At 35.5% G+C, this 13,028-nt stretch overlaps 7 protein-coding genes across 7 annotated transcripts; 3 read left to right on the top strand and 4 right to left on the bottom strand.

Moving 5' to 3' along the window:
* Positions 1-1,197: 1,197 nt before the first annotated feature.
* On the top strand, positions 1,198-2,298 carry HEM12 (uroporphyrinogen decarboxylase HEM12; the record flags this gene model as incomplete). Its single annotated transcript, XM_003667911.1, has 1 exon — positions 1,198-2,298. The coding sequence occupies one exon, from the start codon at positions 1,198-1,200 to the stop codon at positions 2,296-2,298; it is 1,101 nt and encodes a 366-aa protein (XP_003667959.1).
* A 344-nt stretch (positions 2,299-2,642) lies between these two features.
* Positions 2,643-4,553, top strand: VMS1 (Vms1p; the record flags this gene model as incomplete). Its single annotated transcript, XM_003667910.1, has 1 exon — positions 2,643-4,553. One exon carries the CDS (start codon positions 2,643-2,645, stop codon positions 4,551-4,553), a length of 1,911 nt encoding a protein of 636 aa, XP_003667958.1.
* A 197-nt stretch (positions 4,554-4,750) lies between these two features.
* On the bottom strand, positions 4,751-5,398 carry HSP26 (chaperone protein HSP26; the record flags this gene model as incomplete). Its single annotated transcript, XM_003667909.1, has 1 exon — positions 4,751-5,398. The coding sequence occupies one exon, from the start codon at positions 5,396-5,398 to the stop codon at positions 4,751-4,753; it is 648 nt and encodes a 215-aa protein (XP_003667957.1).
* Positions 5,399-6,161: 763 nt separating this feature from the next.
* Positions 6,162-6,788, bottom strand: NDAI0A05580 (uncharacterized protein; the record flags this gene model as incomplete). Its single annotated transcript, XM_003667908.1, has 1 exon — positions 6,162-6,788. The coding sequence occupies one exon, from the start codon at positions 6,786-6,788 to the stop codon at positions 6,162-6,164; it is 627 nt and encodes a 208-aa protein (XP_003667956.1).
* Positions 6,789-7,263: 475 nt separating this feature from the next.
* Positions 7,264-7,950, top strand: ALG14 (N-acetylglucosaminyldiphosphodolichol N-acetylglucosaminyltransferase anchoring subunit ALG14; the record flags this gene model as incomplete). The annotated part of the gene is made up of 1 exon (XM_003667907.1): positions 7,264-7,950. The coding sequence occupies one exon, from the start codon at positions 7,264-7,266 to the stop codon at positions 7,948-7,950; it is 687 nt and encodes a 228-aa protein (XP_003667955.1).
* A 395-nt stretch (positions 7,951-8,345) lies between these two features.
* On the bottom strand, positions 8,346-9,092 carry TPI1 (triose-phosphate isomerase TPI1; the record flags this gene model as incomplete). The annotated part of the gene is made up of 1 exon (XM_003667906.1): positions 8,346-9,092. The coding sequence occupies one exon, from the start codon at positions 9,090-9,092 to the stop codon at positions 8,346-8,348; it is 747 nt and encodes a 248-aa protein (XP_003667954.1).
* Positions 9,093-9,727: 635 nt separating this feature from the next.
* Positions 9,728-10,708, bottom strand: DET1 (acid phosphatase DET1; the record flags this gene model as incomplete). The annotated part of the gene is made up of 1 exon (XM_003667905.1): positions 9,728-10,708. One exon carries the CDS (start codon positions 10,706-10,708, stop codon positions 9,728-9,730), a length of 981 nt encoding a protein of 326 aa, XP_003667953.1.
* Between the last annotated feature and the right edge of the window lie 2,320 nt (positions 10,709-13,028).

Raw genomic sequence — 13,028 nt, 5'->3', positions numbered from 1 at the left:
GAGTAGGCTCACTATCTTTTTTGGGCGTGGGGAAACAAATGCCGTGCCGTCTGTGAAGAAACGCCGTAGTAACGAAATTTCATCACGTAAAGGACTAAAAAAGGCTGGGCGGCTAATTTTTTATCGTAAGAGTGCTCATAAATAGTTCTGAACTTCAAAAATGAAAACAGATGGCTTGACTTGGATTTTATGGAAAGTCAAGAACTAGTTTGATATCGTATATTTTACATTCAACCGTCGCTTATTGCTTACCTCTCGCCAGTTTCGAGCAGATTGTAGAAGTAAATAAGCTCTACTGGTTATCTGGGATCTACAATTTGTTTTAAGGGTAACAACTTGCTACTAACAAGACTTTATTTACAAACCTAGTATTAAAAAGGAAATGGCCAAAAAGAGCCAAGATACATAATTTAGTCTTGAAAATATAGCCCTTGGGTCCTGAAAACATCGAGACAGTTCGCTATAACGAAGCTAAGTGAAGGGGAGAAAAACATCAACCAATTTCAAGAGTTACTTCCCACATTATATGGCTAGATCTTGATTAGTCCATATTTCAACTTGAGTTGTTCTGTATAACATGTATGGGAAGTGGAGGAACCCCATATGCTGTCTCTTCATTAAGGAAAGAGGGATAATTTGTAGGTATTAATAGAAACTCTAGCTAATTCCTCTTCGGAGAAAGGTCCATATTTTTAAAGTAGCCTAATAACTTTAAACTTAGTATCATGTTTGAAGTTTATGGAGCAAGACTTCTATTCGCCCATCCGGGTCGTTAATGTATTGAGACTCACATAAGCGACCAACACTACTAGTATATCCTGAACTAGAAGAATATATATATATATCATGGAAGAATAAAAATGAAGGCAGAGGAGGCTTTACAGCCATCAATAACTAAGTGGGTAACTAAGTGATCCCCAACACCTGTCCGATTCGGGTAGCTTACAGTTTAACAGCGGTCAAGAATTTACCCGGACTACGTATATATTTTACTCGTTTAAAAGCCCGCTAATAACGTTCCTAAACAACCTTAAGGTTCAAGTATTTGTATCTAGTCGAATAATATGTAGTATACCTAGACACCATGAAGAGCTTTGATTCCGCATGTACTATTAACGAGTTGAATCAATTAAAGTATAGTTCTGAACAAATCGTTGAGAGTTTCGACAATAGAAGATAACAAACGATAGCCTTAATATGAGTCAAAATGCTACCCAATTTCCTCCGTTAAAGAATGACTTACTTTTAAGGACATTAAGAGGAGAACAAGTTGAAAGACCACCGTGCTGGATTATGAGGCAAGCGGGTAGATATTTACCCGAATATCATGAAGTCAAAGGTAAGAGAGATTTTTTCGAGACCTGTAGAAATGCGGAAATTGCATCTGAAATTACAATTCAACCAATTAGACATTTTAAAGGTTTGATCGATGCGGCTATTATATTCAGTGATATCCTTGTTATACCACAAGCTATGGGTATGAAAGTGGAAATGATTGAGGGGAAAGGACCTAGTTTCCCACGACCATTGAGAACTGTAGATGAGGTACAAAAAGTCCTAGATTATCAAGTCGACGTTCTCAAGGAATTAGATTGGGCTTTTAAGTCAATCAGTTTAACTAGAACTAAATTGGATGGAGAGGTTCCTTTATTCGGGTTCTGTGGTGGCCCCTGGACATTGTTGGTTTATATGTCTGAAGGAGGTGGTTCTCATCTATTCAGATTTGCTAAACAATGGATCAACGAGCATCCAGATTTATCAAAGAAACTGTTACAAAAGATTACAGATGTTGCAGTAGAATTCTTATGCCAACAAGTTGCCGCGGGGGCACAAGTATTACAGGTTTTCGAAAGTTGGGGTGGGGAGCTCTCTTCCATGGACTTTGACGAGTTTTCTCTACCATATTTAAAACAAATCTCCGAAAAGGTTCCTAAGAGATTACAGGGATTGGGGATTAATGAGCATATTCCAATTATTGTTTTCGCCAAAAACTCATGGTATGCCCTAGATAAACTTTGTAGTTTAAATTTTGACGCAGTTTCCTTAGATTGGTCTTGGGATCCAAAGCAAGCTTTAGCTATCAACAAAGGAAGAGTTACATTACAAGGTAATTTGGATCCAGGCGTCATGTACGGTTCCAAAGAAACAATAACCAAAAAAGTTGCTTATATGATCGATAGGTTCGGAGGTGGTAAGAAGAACTATATCGTCAATTTTGGACATGGAACAAGTCCTTTCATGGATCCTGAACAAATTAGATTTTTCCTTCAAGAATGTCATAGATTAGGTTCAAAATAAACTAGATTAATTTAACCTGTAAGAATTTCTAAAAGAAACAAAATATTGTACATAATAATTTATACAAGCTCTCTTCCGCTATATATATCTTATCTAACAAGCACTTGAGACTATAAATCCATACCTGCATTGAAAAAAATTCTATCTGGATTCCAATTTCTTAAGGTATTTTTGTCGGCTCGGCGCTTGGATGCTCACTCTTACTGATGTGAAAAATAGTTATCAACATAAAAGAGACAAATAAATCTACGGACCTTGGGTAGTTTACAGATGTGTTAAAAGTATATAATTAAGCAAGTTCAAGGTCTATCATAAATATTATAGAACGTTATCTAGCTAATAATATGAGCGTGAAAAAGAATGATCTCTATGTCTATGATTTGGCAGACTCTATTCTAAAGTCTTTGAAGCTGATGTATTTTGATCATATGTTGAGGGAAGCTGAAAACAATGATGTAGAACAAACAACTAGCAAAATCATCCAAGAAGAAAATGAAGGGAAGAAGAAAAATATATCTAATAGTTTCTCGTGTAGTATTTGTGACACCAAATTTACTGATAGACCTTCCCAAAGGAGTCATTACCAAACATCTTTCCATATTTTTAATGTTAAGAGAAGTTTAAAGGATTTACCATGTCTAACCTTGACTGAATTTGATAAACTGTTGGCAAATAATAAAACTAGCTTGGAGGGGCCAGAAGCTTCTTCTAATTCTGAGTCTGATTCTGAATCTGAGCTAGAACAAATCGATGAAAAAAAGGAAGAAAATGTTGCTCAAAGTGGAGACATGTATGAAAGTAGCCAGAGTTTTCTGGATGAGTCCTTAGAAGCAGAATTGCAAAAGTTGAGTGCAGAAGAAGCGGACGAATCGGGTTCAATCAGCTGTTTAAACACGAAATCGCCACAGATATATCTTAAATCAAGCCTTTTACAAGCTGACGACGTTTTTGGAATTTATAAAGCGTTATTTGATTCTAAAAGTATATCGAGTCCCCTTGATACCTTGTTCCGATGGAATGATGACGATGCTGGAATAACTAAAATATCTGCTTTGTTTATGGTAGGAGGAGGTCATTTTGCAGGAGCTATTGTATCACACCAAAGAGCAAATATTAAAGGTAATGCTAAGAAGCAAGAAACTTCCTTCCAAGAACAGGCGGTCCAATTTATTGAACATAAAACATTTCACAGATATACTACAAGACGTAAACAAGGTGGTTCACAATCTGCAATGGATAATGCTAAAGGTAAAGCTAACTCGGCAGGGTCTACTTTACGTAGATACAATGAAGCAGCCTTGAGAACTGATATCCAGAATTTACTTGGTACATGGGCGCCATACCTTTCCAAATGTGAAAATATCTTTTTAAGAGCAAGTAATGTACAGGACAAACAAATATTCTTGGAAAATAATAATATTAAAAAGGATGATGAAAGATTGAAGACTTTTCCGTTTACTACAGGTCGACCAACGTTAGGTGAACTAAGAAAGTCTTGGTGTGAATTGACCTATTTGAAAAAAGTTCCAAAACCTACCCCAATCGAAGTGAAAAAGCTGACTTTGAATAAACAAACGAATGAAGACCCAAAAACTATGAAACATCAAGACGCTAAAGCCTCCTCTCCTCAAGAAAAATATACAGAAGAACTAATTGCCTTGTTGAAGAAAGGTAGGGCACCTCTATTAATTGCATATTTGAAGAAAAATAAACTGGACGTTAACTTTCTACTTGAACCTACAGCCAAATATATCTCAACTCCAACGCTGTTACATTATGCGGCTAGCCATAATTTGAAGCAGATGGTTACAATTTTATTATCCAATATGAAGGCGGATCCTTGTGTAAAGAACCAATCTGGTAAAACGGCATGGGATATGGCCAAGGAAGAAAACGTAAGACAGTCCTTCCAAATAGCCCGGCATTCACTTGGAGAAGAATATACAAACTGGGCGGACGCACATGTAGGTGATCCTTTAAGTAGAGAACAGGTAGATAAGTTTAACAAAGAAGCCGAAGAGGCAGCTAATAACGAGGCAGAAAGTATTATAAGAAAGGAACTAGATGCTGCGAAAGAACGACAGCGTTTGGAACTAGATAAGAAAAGAGGTGTGGGGAACAAATTGGATCCTTCGGGTAACATCAATATCAAGCAGAATCTTAATTCACTTTCACCTGAACAAAGGCAACGGTTGATGAGGGAGCAACGTGCTAGAGCCGCTGAAGCAAGGTTACAAAAATCTATCGCGAAGTGAACATTTTTGCAGTATATCATTAAATAATCAAGGAATTGATAATTAGGTTTTGGAATAAAAAAATTCATTAAAGTGCACCAACCTAAGAAACATGATAGATCGATACATTTATAGAGTGTATATAGAAAAGTAATTAAAGGGACATAAATTTATAAAAGTCATCGATACTACCTGCGCATTCGATTAATTTTACCCATTTACTCATCATTCCAAGAATCTTCAGAAGAAATTGCAATTTTCTGGACATGTTCTTTCTCATCCTTGTTTGATTTTAATTTTGGAACAGTCAAAGTTAAGACACCGCTAGTATAGTCCGCCTTGATGTGATCGGCATCGATACCTGGAGTTCCTGGTAAAGTAATGATTCTTTTAAATTTACCAGAAGCACGTTCGTTAACTTTAACTTTGGCCTTTTTTGACTCAGGAGAAATTTTTGGAATTTGACCACTAACAATGATTTGGTTATCATTTTTATGGTATTCCAAATCAATATCTTTTTTAGATTTAACACCTGGGACGGTAATCTTCAATTCGTAGTTCTTTTCGTGGTCCAAGATATCGACTGGAACAGCCAATTCCTTATCGTATGCCGCAAAGTTTGTTGGGAATAATGACAAGTCATTGTCAAACCAATCGTCTAAATCACCAAATGAAGTGTCTGACAATAAATTATTTGTTGGTCTAATTGCAACTTTCTTATTATTATTATCTTGATTACCGCCAATCAATCTTTGACGTTTTTGTGAGTAGTCTCTAAAACCGGCGTTATCCAATAATCTATTAAAGTTATCAACTTCGCTGTTGATATTGTCGAAAAAATCAAAAAATGGAGAATTGAATGACATGTTGTAATTATTTTTTGTTGTTATTGTTAGCTAGTTTTTTTTAAAGGATTAAATTCAAAATGTAAGTGTTGTTTTCTTTGAAATAAAGGTTTGAAGAAAGCCAAAATAAATCTGTCAGGAACAATATTTATAAACAGAGGAGTACTTTATATATTATTATCCTTGCTTGGTTATTATAAATTCAGGAACATATTTACACCCTTGACGTTGGAAGGATTATGCCCCTTAAACTAATTGCGGTATTTTTGTTCAACAAAGTCGTTGTTGGGGGCGATTGTTGAAAGTGAATATATAGAAAACGGAAGGGTTATATCTTTCTAGAATAATCTTTAGAATAAATAATGTCTGTCAAAGTTACCAAATTTGGTATCATGATCCTTACTTTCTCCTTGAAGTATGTCGCTAAGGGAAACTCCGCGCCGTTATACTCCTTGAAAAAAATCTCCGAAAAAAGGAATACCATCGAAATAAAATTCAATGGAGCCGGGATGGGCCAGGGGATGTAATCTCGAAAGTGTCGGTTCAAGACTTTGCATTGTCATGACAATATTGCGTTATTTGTTTATTATTTTTGAGGGATAATAAAGCTCAAGTGGACATTCAGCCGAATAGAGGGATGAACAACTATTCTTGCAAATTACATAATCATATATTGGGGAAGTCTAATATGTATTCTAAAATCGGTTATATTATTGTAACGTTACGCAATTAATAAATTAGCTCCTAGTATCTATCTATATCCTACATGTTTTCCCGATTATTATTAATCGAAAGTGAGATTCGTTCTTGAGTATTTTGCTCTACTTTCTTGTTCGTCGATTTCTCCAATACTTGTAATTTCATGCAGGAGCGTCGTCTTCAACGATTTATTATCGAAGTCTTTTACGTCTGAAATAATAAAAAGAGAGGTTTGTTTAGTCATGTGTAATGTAGCTTCTAAATATGCTGCATCCTTCTCGCCAGAGATTTCATCCAATGATCCTAAATCTTCATATAAAACATCGCGGATGTTAACTCCTTCTTCGAAAAGTGACGATATGGAACTTTTGTTGGAGCATATGCTAAAATCAGAATCACTCCTTTCGGGAGGAGTTTCCACTTCTGTGTCAAATTTTCTTATTGCTATCTGATAATCGCGGACGGTATTGGCGTTCAACATTATACTAGATCTTTTTAATCTACTTTCTGTACTTGAATTTGGTTTTGAGGACTGCCTCGATTTCTTCTCCGATTGCTGACTTTTCATTACCTCGATATCTGGTACTGTTACTTGGTTGTTATTAATTTGATGTTTCTTATCCAACAAATTCAACATGTTGTGGTCTAAAAATATGGAATTTCTTTTTGCTTTAGCCGCTGATTTGTTTGAATTCTTATTCGATCGAAGCATTTTTGTTGGAGACTTTTGATGGTGTATGTGCTTTAACAAACCGATTGTTATGATTAATGCTAATATCAGGAAGTCGATTGATTATCAAGGCTGCTGATCTCACCGATTACTTAAAATCGGTATTACCTCCTATCAAAAGCAAAAGAAAGGGTACCCAGGTTCTAAATATATATATATACTATACTTTAACTAATTTTTTTCGCGTACCCTTATTCTTTTCGTCTTTTTTTCTTCACGCGTTTCTTATTTACAAATGAAAATTTACTCCGCGAATATTTCAACATGTCAAACTTTACGCGTTTCGATTTTTTCAAATAATACGCTGCATTATTAACTCAGGAAGTAAAAAGTGTAACAAAATGGGAAATAAGATAGCAAACTTTCTCGAACTATTATTAGCTACAACTGTCGGAAGCAGAAGTAGCGGTACTTATAGCATAAAACATCTTACCCTTACCATAAAGTAGAACAAACCATGCTGGATATGTTTCAACTTTTTCCAATAGTATTTATCGCCCTTACCAGTTATGTGCTTCGTCTAATTAGTATCTTACCATTTTTCCAAAACAGAACGGATATTATGGATAATATATCACAAGATAATGAACGTTCACCACTCCATATTTCTGTGTTTCTAGGATCTGGCGGTCATGCAGGGGAAATGTTTAGAATCCTGGAAAATTATAGAGAGTTTCTTCTTCAGAAAGAAAATGTATTATATATTGGCTATTCAGATGAAGAATCACGTATTAGATTTGAAAAAACCGTTCGTTCTCAGTGTAAAGTAACATATTACAAGTTCCTGAAAGCCAGAGAAGTCAATGCAGGGTTCAAAAATAGTTTTTTGGGAATCATAAAAACATTACTGTTTTCCCTTTTCAACGTCATCCATATAAGATATTGTATGTTATGGAAAAGACACCTTGTTTTATTAAATGGCCCAGGTACATGCTGCATTTTAGTCTTATGGTTCAAGGTTATCGAACTACTATTCCCTATTTCTTCTTCTAATGTTGTTTATATTGAATCTTTGGCGAGAATAACAACATTAAGTCTAACTGGCCGTATAGTGTATTGGTTAGCAGATGAATTTATTGTACAATGGGAAGACTTGAAAAGTCATCAAGCACCGCGTGCAAGATATTTTGGAATTCTAACTTAAGGGACTCCGCATATACATCAAGAAAATATTGCACTAAATAATTTTGTATAATCGGTTAGTCAGAGTCTCATGACAACGAAATATCAATTTACTGCCAAGCCTGCATGGATACACCAATTCGTCATTACTATATAGACTAGAGTATACTATCAATTTTGTAGACTTTTGGCATGATGATTATATGGACTACGCGTATGCTATTTTGAACAGCTTTAGAATGTACTACAGCGTAAGCATAGATTGGGCTACAGTCGCTAACAAAAGTCCTCTAACCTTTCGGATAAGCCACCAATGTTTTTTTAAAATGAGATTCATTTATTGTACATTACATAAACACTAGAGAAAGAATTAGAAAAGTATTCGTCAATTTATAAACTATTTAATTTCGTAACAACTTAGTTTCTAGAGTTGATGATGTCAACAAATTCTGGCTTCAAAGAAGCACCACCAACTAAGAAACCGTCAACATCGGCCTTGTCCTTGAAAGTGACAGCGTTCTTACCGTTAGCGGAACCACCGTACAAGATTCTGGTTTCTTCAGCAACCTTGTCACCTAATTTAGAAGCTAAGTACTTTCTGATAGAAGCATGGATTTCTTGAGCATCTTCTGGAGTAGCAGCCAAACCGGAACCAATAGCCCAGATTGGTTCGTAAGCAATGACAACGTTAGTCCAGTCCTTGACTTCAGCAATGACAGCGTCTAATTGTCTCTTGACAACATCTAAAGTGACACCAGCCTTCTTTTCTTCTAAAGTTTCACCAATACACAAGATGACACCAAGACCGTTGTCTAAAGCAAACTTGGTCTTTTCAGCGACAAATTTGTCATCTTCTTTGAAGTATTCTCTTCTTTCAGAGTGACCTAGGATGACCCATTTAGCACCAACATCCTTTAATTGTTCAACGGAGTTTTCACCGGTGTAAGCACCAGAAGCCTTAACGTAAGTGTTTTGAGCACCAACGGAAACTTGCTTCTTTTGGACTAAAGAAACAGTGTAATCTAAGTAAGTAGCTGGAGGACAGATAACAACTTCGACATTTTCTGGAATGGAAGCAGTGTTTAATCTATCAACAATTTCCTTGATAGAGGTCTTGGAACCGTTCAACTTGAAGTTACCACCGACGAAGAAAGTTCTAGCCATTTTTGTATAAATTAGTATGTGTGTTTGGGTATTATTTAATTAAAACAACAAAACTATTGAATATAATATAGAGAAATAAATGTAAAAAAGACGATTTTTTGATACTTGTTCTTTATTTATAAAGAGATGCTACCAAAAAAAATGAAATAGAGATTCCGTATTAATGGAATTCAATGAAAAATTCCGCATGCATGTCCATAAACGTTCGTATTATTGAGTGACCTCTTTGTCTTCCATTGCCCGTAGGCTCACGATTCGGCGGTTATTTTATTATTCATTGTCTTCAGAATCACGGGTTTGTCTTGGGAAGATGCAAAAATCTTATGTGGGAGATTTAGACGAAGCTCTGGTCTGGATGTGTGGGTGACCTTAGAGGATGTCAGAAACGCCTTTCAAATTCATTACCCGGAGAGTACAATGAAGCTAGGCGCCTAATTTTTTACCCACAAACGGTTTAGTTTAGTTAATTTTAGAAAAACAAATATGAAAGTATCGTAACCGGGATTGGTCGCTTCGACGATGTTCTCGCTGGTACGGAGTTTTGCATTTATATAGTTACAAAATATATGGAAATAAAATATTGTAAATTTTGGGTAGTGACAACGATAAAAAAGATGATAAAGTAATTTGGAGAATTATTCCGTCCATTTGGGCAAGACCGTTCTCAATTTATAACGATCAGCAGTTTCGTCTAACTCCATCACCATCATACTACCGTTTGGCACATTTGTGAAAGATTCGAATTCTTCGTAAGTCCACCTAAACCATTTCATTAAAAATACCCTTGCATAGATTCCGTGGGTAACTAAAACAATAACATCCCTAGGTTTCCTTGAATGCTTATCCTCAAAATGGCGAAATAAAGTTTCCTGGAAACTAGCTACTCGATCAAATACGTCTGCAGCACTTTCCCCTTGCGGAAACCTGAAAAAGAAATGACCATAAGTTGCCCTCTTTTTCATCACATCTTGCATACTGCTAACTTCCTGAAAGTTTCCAAAATCTTGTTCTCGAATTCTCGGTTCATCTTTTACTCTATATTGTAAATATTCTGATTTATTCCCACCTACAAAACAATGGGTTGATTCATTATTCTCATAGTGGCCACTAGGAATGCATGGCCATATTGAGTGTTTTTGCTTACCACATGGTTTGTACGCATGATCTTCGCATACATGAACACCACTATTTATTAAATTGTATTCATCTACTACATCTAGCATACCTTTCAACGTTTCCCTAGTTCTCGTATATGGAGAGGTATAGAACACAATATTTCTATCTTTGCGACGGTTTAAAGGTTTGTAATCCTTTAGTGTTAACCCTTTATGTCTATGAGGGGGTAATGGATATTTTGCTTCCAGATTTTCGACTATATCATTATTATCTAAGTTTAATATTCTCAAAAGTTCAACCCCTGCATGTCTTGCTTGGGACCATCCCTTTTCTGTTAATGGTATCAGATGGTTTGGGGTAAATTCGTTAACTTTTTTGTCTTTATTTGATTCACTTTCACCGTGTCTTATAAGGACTATCACTCTCGGTTTGCGACCTCTTTCTGAAGGATTATGAGGCGCCTCTCTATAACGATCGGTATTGGTCGCATATGTATTCATGTTCTTTTTATTTCCTATCTATTTTATTATGTAACTCTTAAGGTGATAAAATCTTTTTCTGACAGTTTTTTTTCGTTTATCTAATATCAATATTGTTCGAGATTAATTTTTTTCTAATCAAATTTTCTCTATATTTAATTATGTCAAGTTGATTTCAAAAAAATCCGGAACTTCTGTTTTTGCCCGAATTTATGAAAATACCTGTTTTGCTAACAAATCCACGTACACGAGACCCTTTTATTTGAATTTACTTATTTTGAAGATAAAAAGGGCCTGAACGTAACAAATTAATATGTAACAATGAAATAAAATCATCAAATAAAATCGTTTCTTTAGATTTTTTCTGGAAATCCCTCATTCGTTTTGAGTATGAGCAAACCTTAAAAATTGTTTATATTTCATATTTTGTTTTTGGATATTTGATAGTGAAAAATTATTGTTAGGGAACTAATATTATTTAGGTAAGATAAACAGGTAGTGAAGTGTTAGATGTAATTTGCTTCTTATTGATAGTTCAAGGGTTATCTATTAATACATTCAGTCTTAATATATATGGGTCTAGTTTCTATTGATTCTAGTTCTGTATTGTGCAGAGGGGATAATAATGTAATACGGGGAATACTTAGAGATTCTAGATCAGTAAAGTTCTCTGAAGTAGCTTCGGTAGCAAAGTTAGCAGAGCTACCTCTGTATTAAATAATGGTACTTGATAGACTACATTTACAACTTGAATCACGCTCCCTTCTTAACAATGATATAATTGATTTCTGAGCAGTCGAAAGTTGTTTACTTTCAATAGATGATGAAGAAGGGAAAGAATGATGACAAACTGTAAAGGATTAGATTACAACACCATCCATATTCTATACTATATGGTACGCTACACTCTGAAGGCGGCGTGGTTTGTGGCACCTCCCCGAAATACCCAATATTAATAATAACATAGGACTATATATTAGTCGCTGTGTCTAACTTCGAAATATTTTTCAGCAGTGGAAAGTGATGTATTGTTTCCTAGATCAATATCCAGATTTATCATCATTCGATGGGTTACCAGACTCTCTTGAATTAACCATCAGAATATCAGTTAGAGGAGGATATTTTTAATTAAGTATGTTTGTGCTAGCGAAGACGTCATAGTGAGCCATCATTTTTCTCCCTAAATCCCTGAACACTATAGGGTTGGGATATCCGCTGCCAGTGATAGCGAACACAAAATTATATGGGCACCAACGGTTGATTTGTTTATTCCTGAAATCTACGTTAAAAATATTTGCTCTTGTGCCGAATCTAGGACAACCGCCACCTGTAATTGAAGTTGACAGGGTAGTATTACTGTCGGATAAGTAGATAGTGGCCTAATTTTCAATACCTGATTCTGTCCATAAAGAGTTGGATACGCAAAATAACTTAGGGTATTTATGATACAGTCAGAAGGTCCGAATAGTTCTGGAGCAACAATTATACCATTTGTTACATCAACGGCCCGTCAACGTTGTTTAGGATCGATTAGGTTGTCATATTCATTCCACTGGTTACAAAAGAGGTTCTGGAGTTATAAAGCTATATTTTGTAAGAATTGGTGATGGAGCTATCATTAATAATGTAGTCTGATGTAACACCGTTTACATCTAAAGAGTTAATAAAGTTGACAATAGTTGAAAAATCCTATTGTCAAGAAGATTTACCTTCATCCCATGCAATTGCATCATTGAAAGTGCCTGAACTGGTCTCAAAACATCATGCGTAATTTCTAGGGATGGGATAAAATCAGTAAAAGGATACACTTCAGGATAAAGTGTACTTTTTTACCATTGTTTCTTGCTTGCCTACTCGGATTTGCAGCTAAAATTTTGAACATGATAAAACCAAGAGGAAAGGAAGGACCGCACTCTTTTTAACTTATATTGGCCTTTGGAAGGATATGCAAAGTTTCAGAAATGACAATATGTTCCAAAGTTTATTCGTAATTGAGCTATACCGTTACATACTTACATGTCGTGTCCTTCCCACATAGACTTTATACGTTGTCGAATGCAAATCCCAATTGACTTTGTGGATAATCAAGGCTTTGGGTTATGATGATGGCTAAGATTGTCCGGTAAATTGCTTTTTCATGGAATGGAAGGAAGGTCAATTCTCCAGAATTCCATCTCACCGTAGAGCATACATATGTACCTACGTGCAGTGTCAAAAAACTCCGCGACGTGCCTTCATCCAAGTTGGACGTGGAACTATTTATTCGGGAACTCCTTTACGTGCGGAAGTTTCCCGGGAATATTCTATAAAACTGAGATCTTGTGTCAAGATCAAGGTTCTT

The sequence above is a fragment of the Naumovozyma dairenensis genome, chromosome 1, assembly GCF_000227115.2.
Source record: "Naumovozyma dairenensis CBS 421 chromosome 1, complete genome".
Taxonomy (NCBI): Eukaryota; Fungi; Ascomycota; class Saccharomycetes; order Saccharomycetales; family Saccharomycetaceae; genus Naumovozyma; species Naumovozyma dairenensis.
The sequence above is the reverse complement of the archived record's forward strand: the minus strand, read 5'-3'. Positions and strand labels throughout refer to the sequence as shown.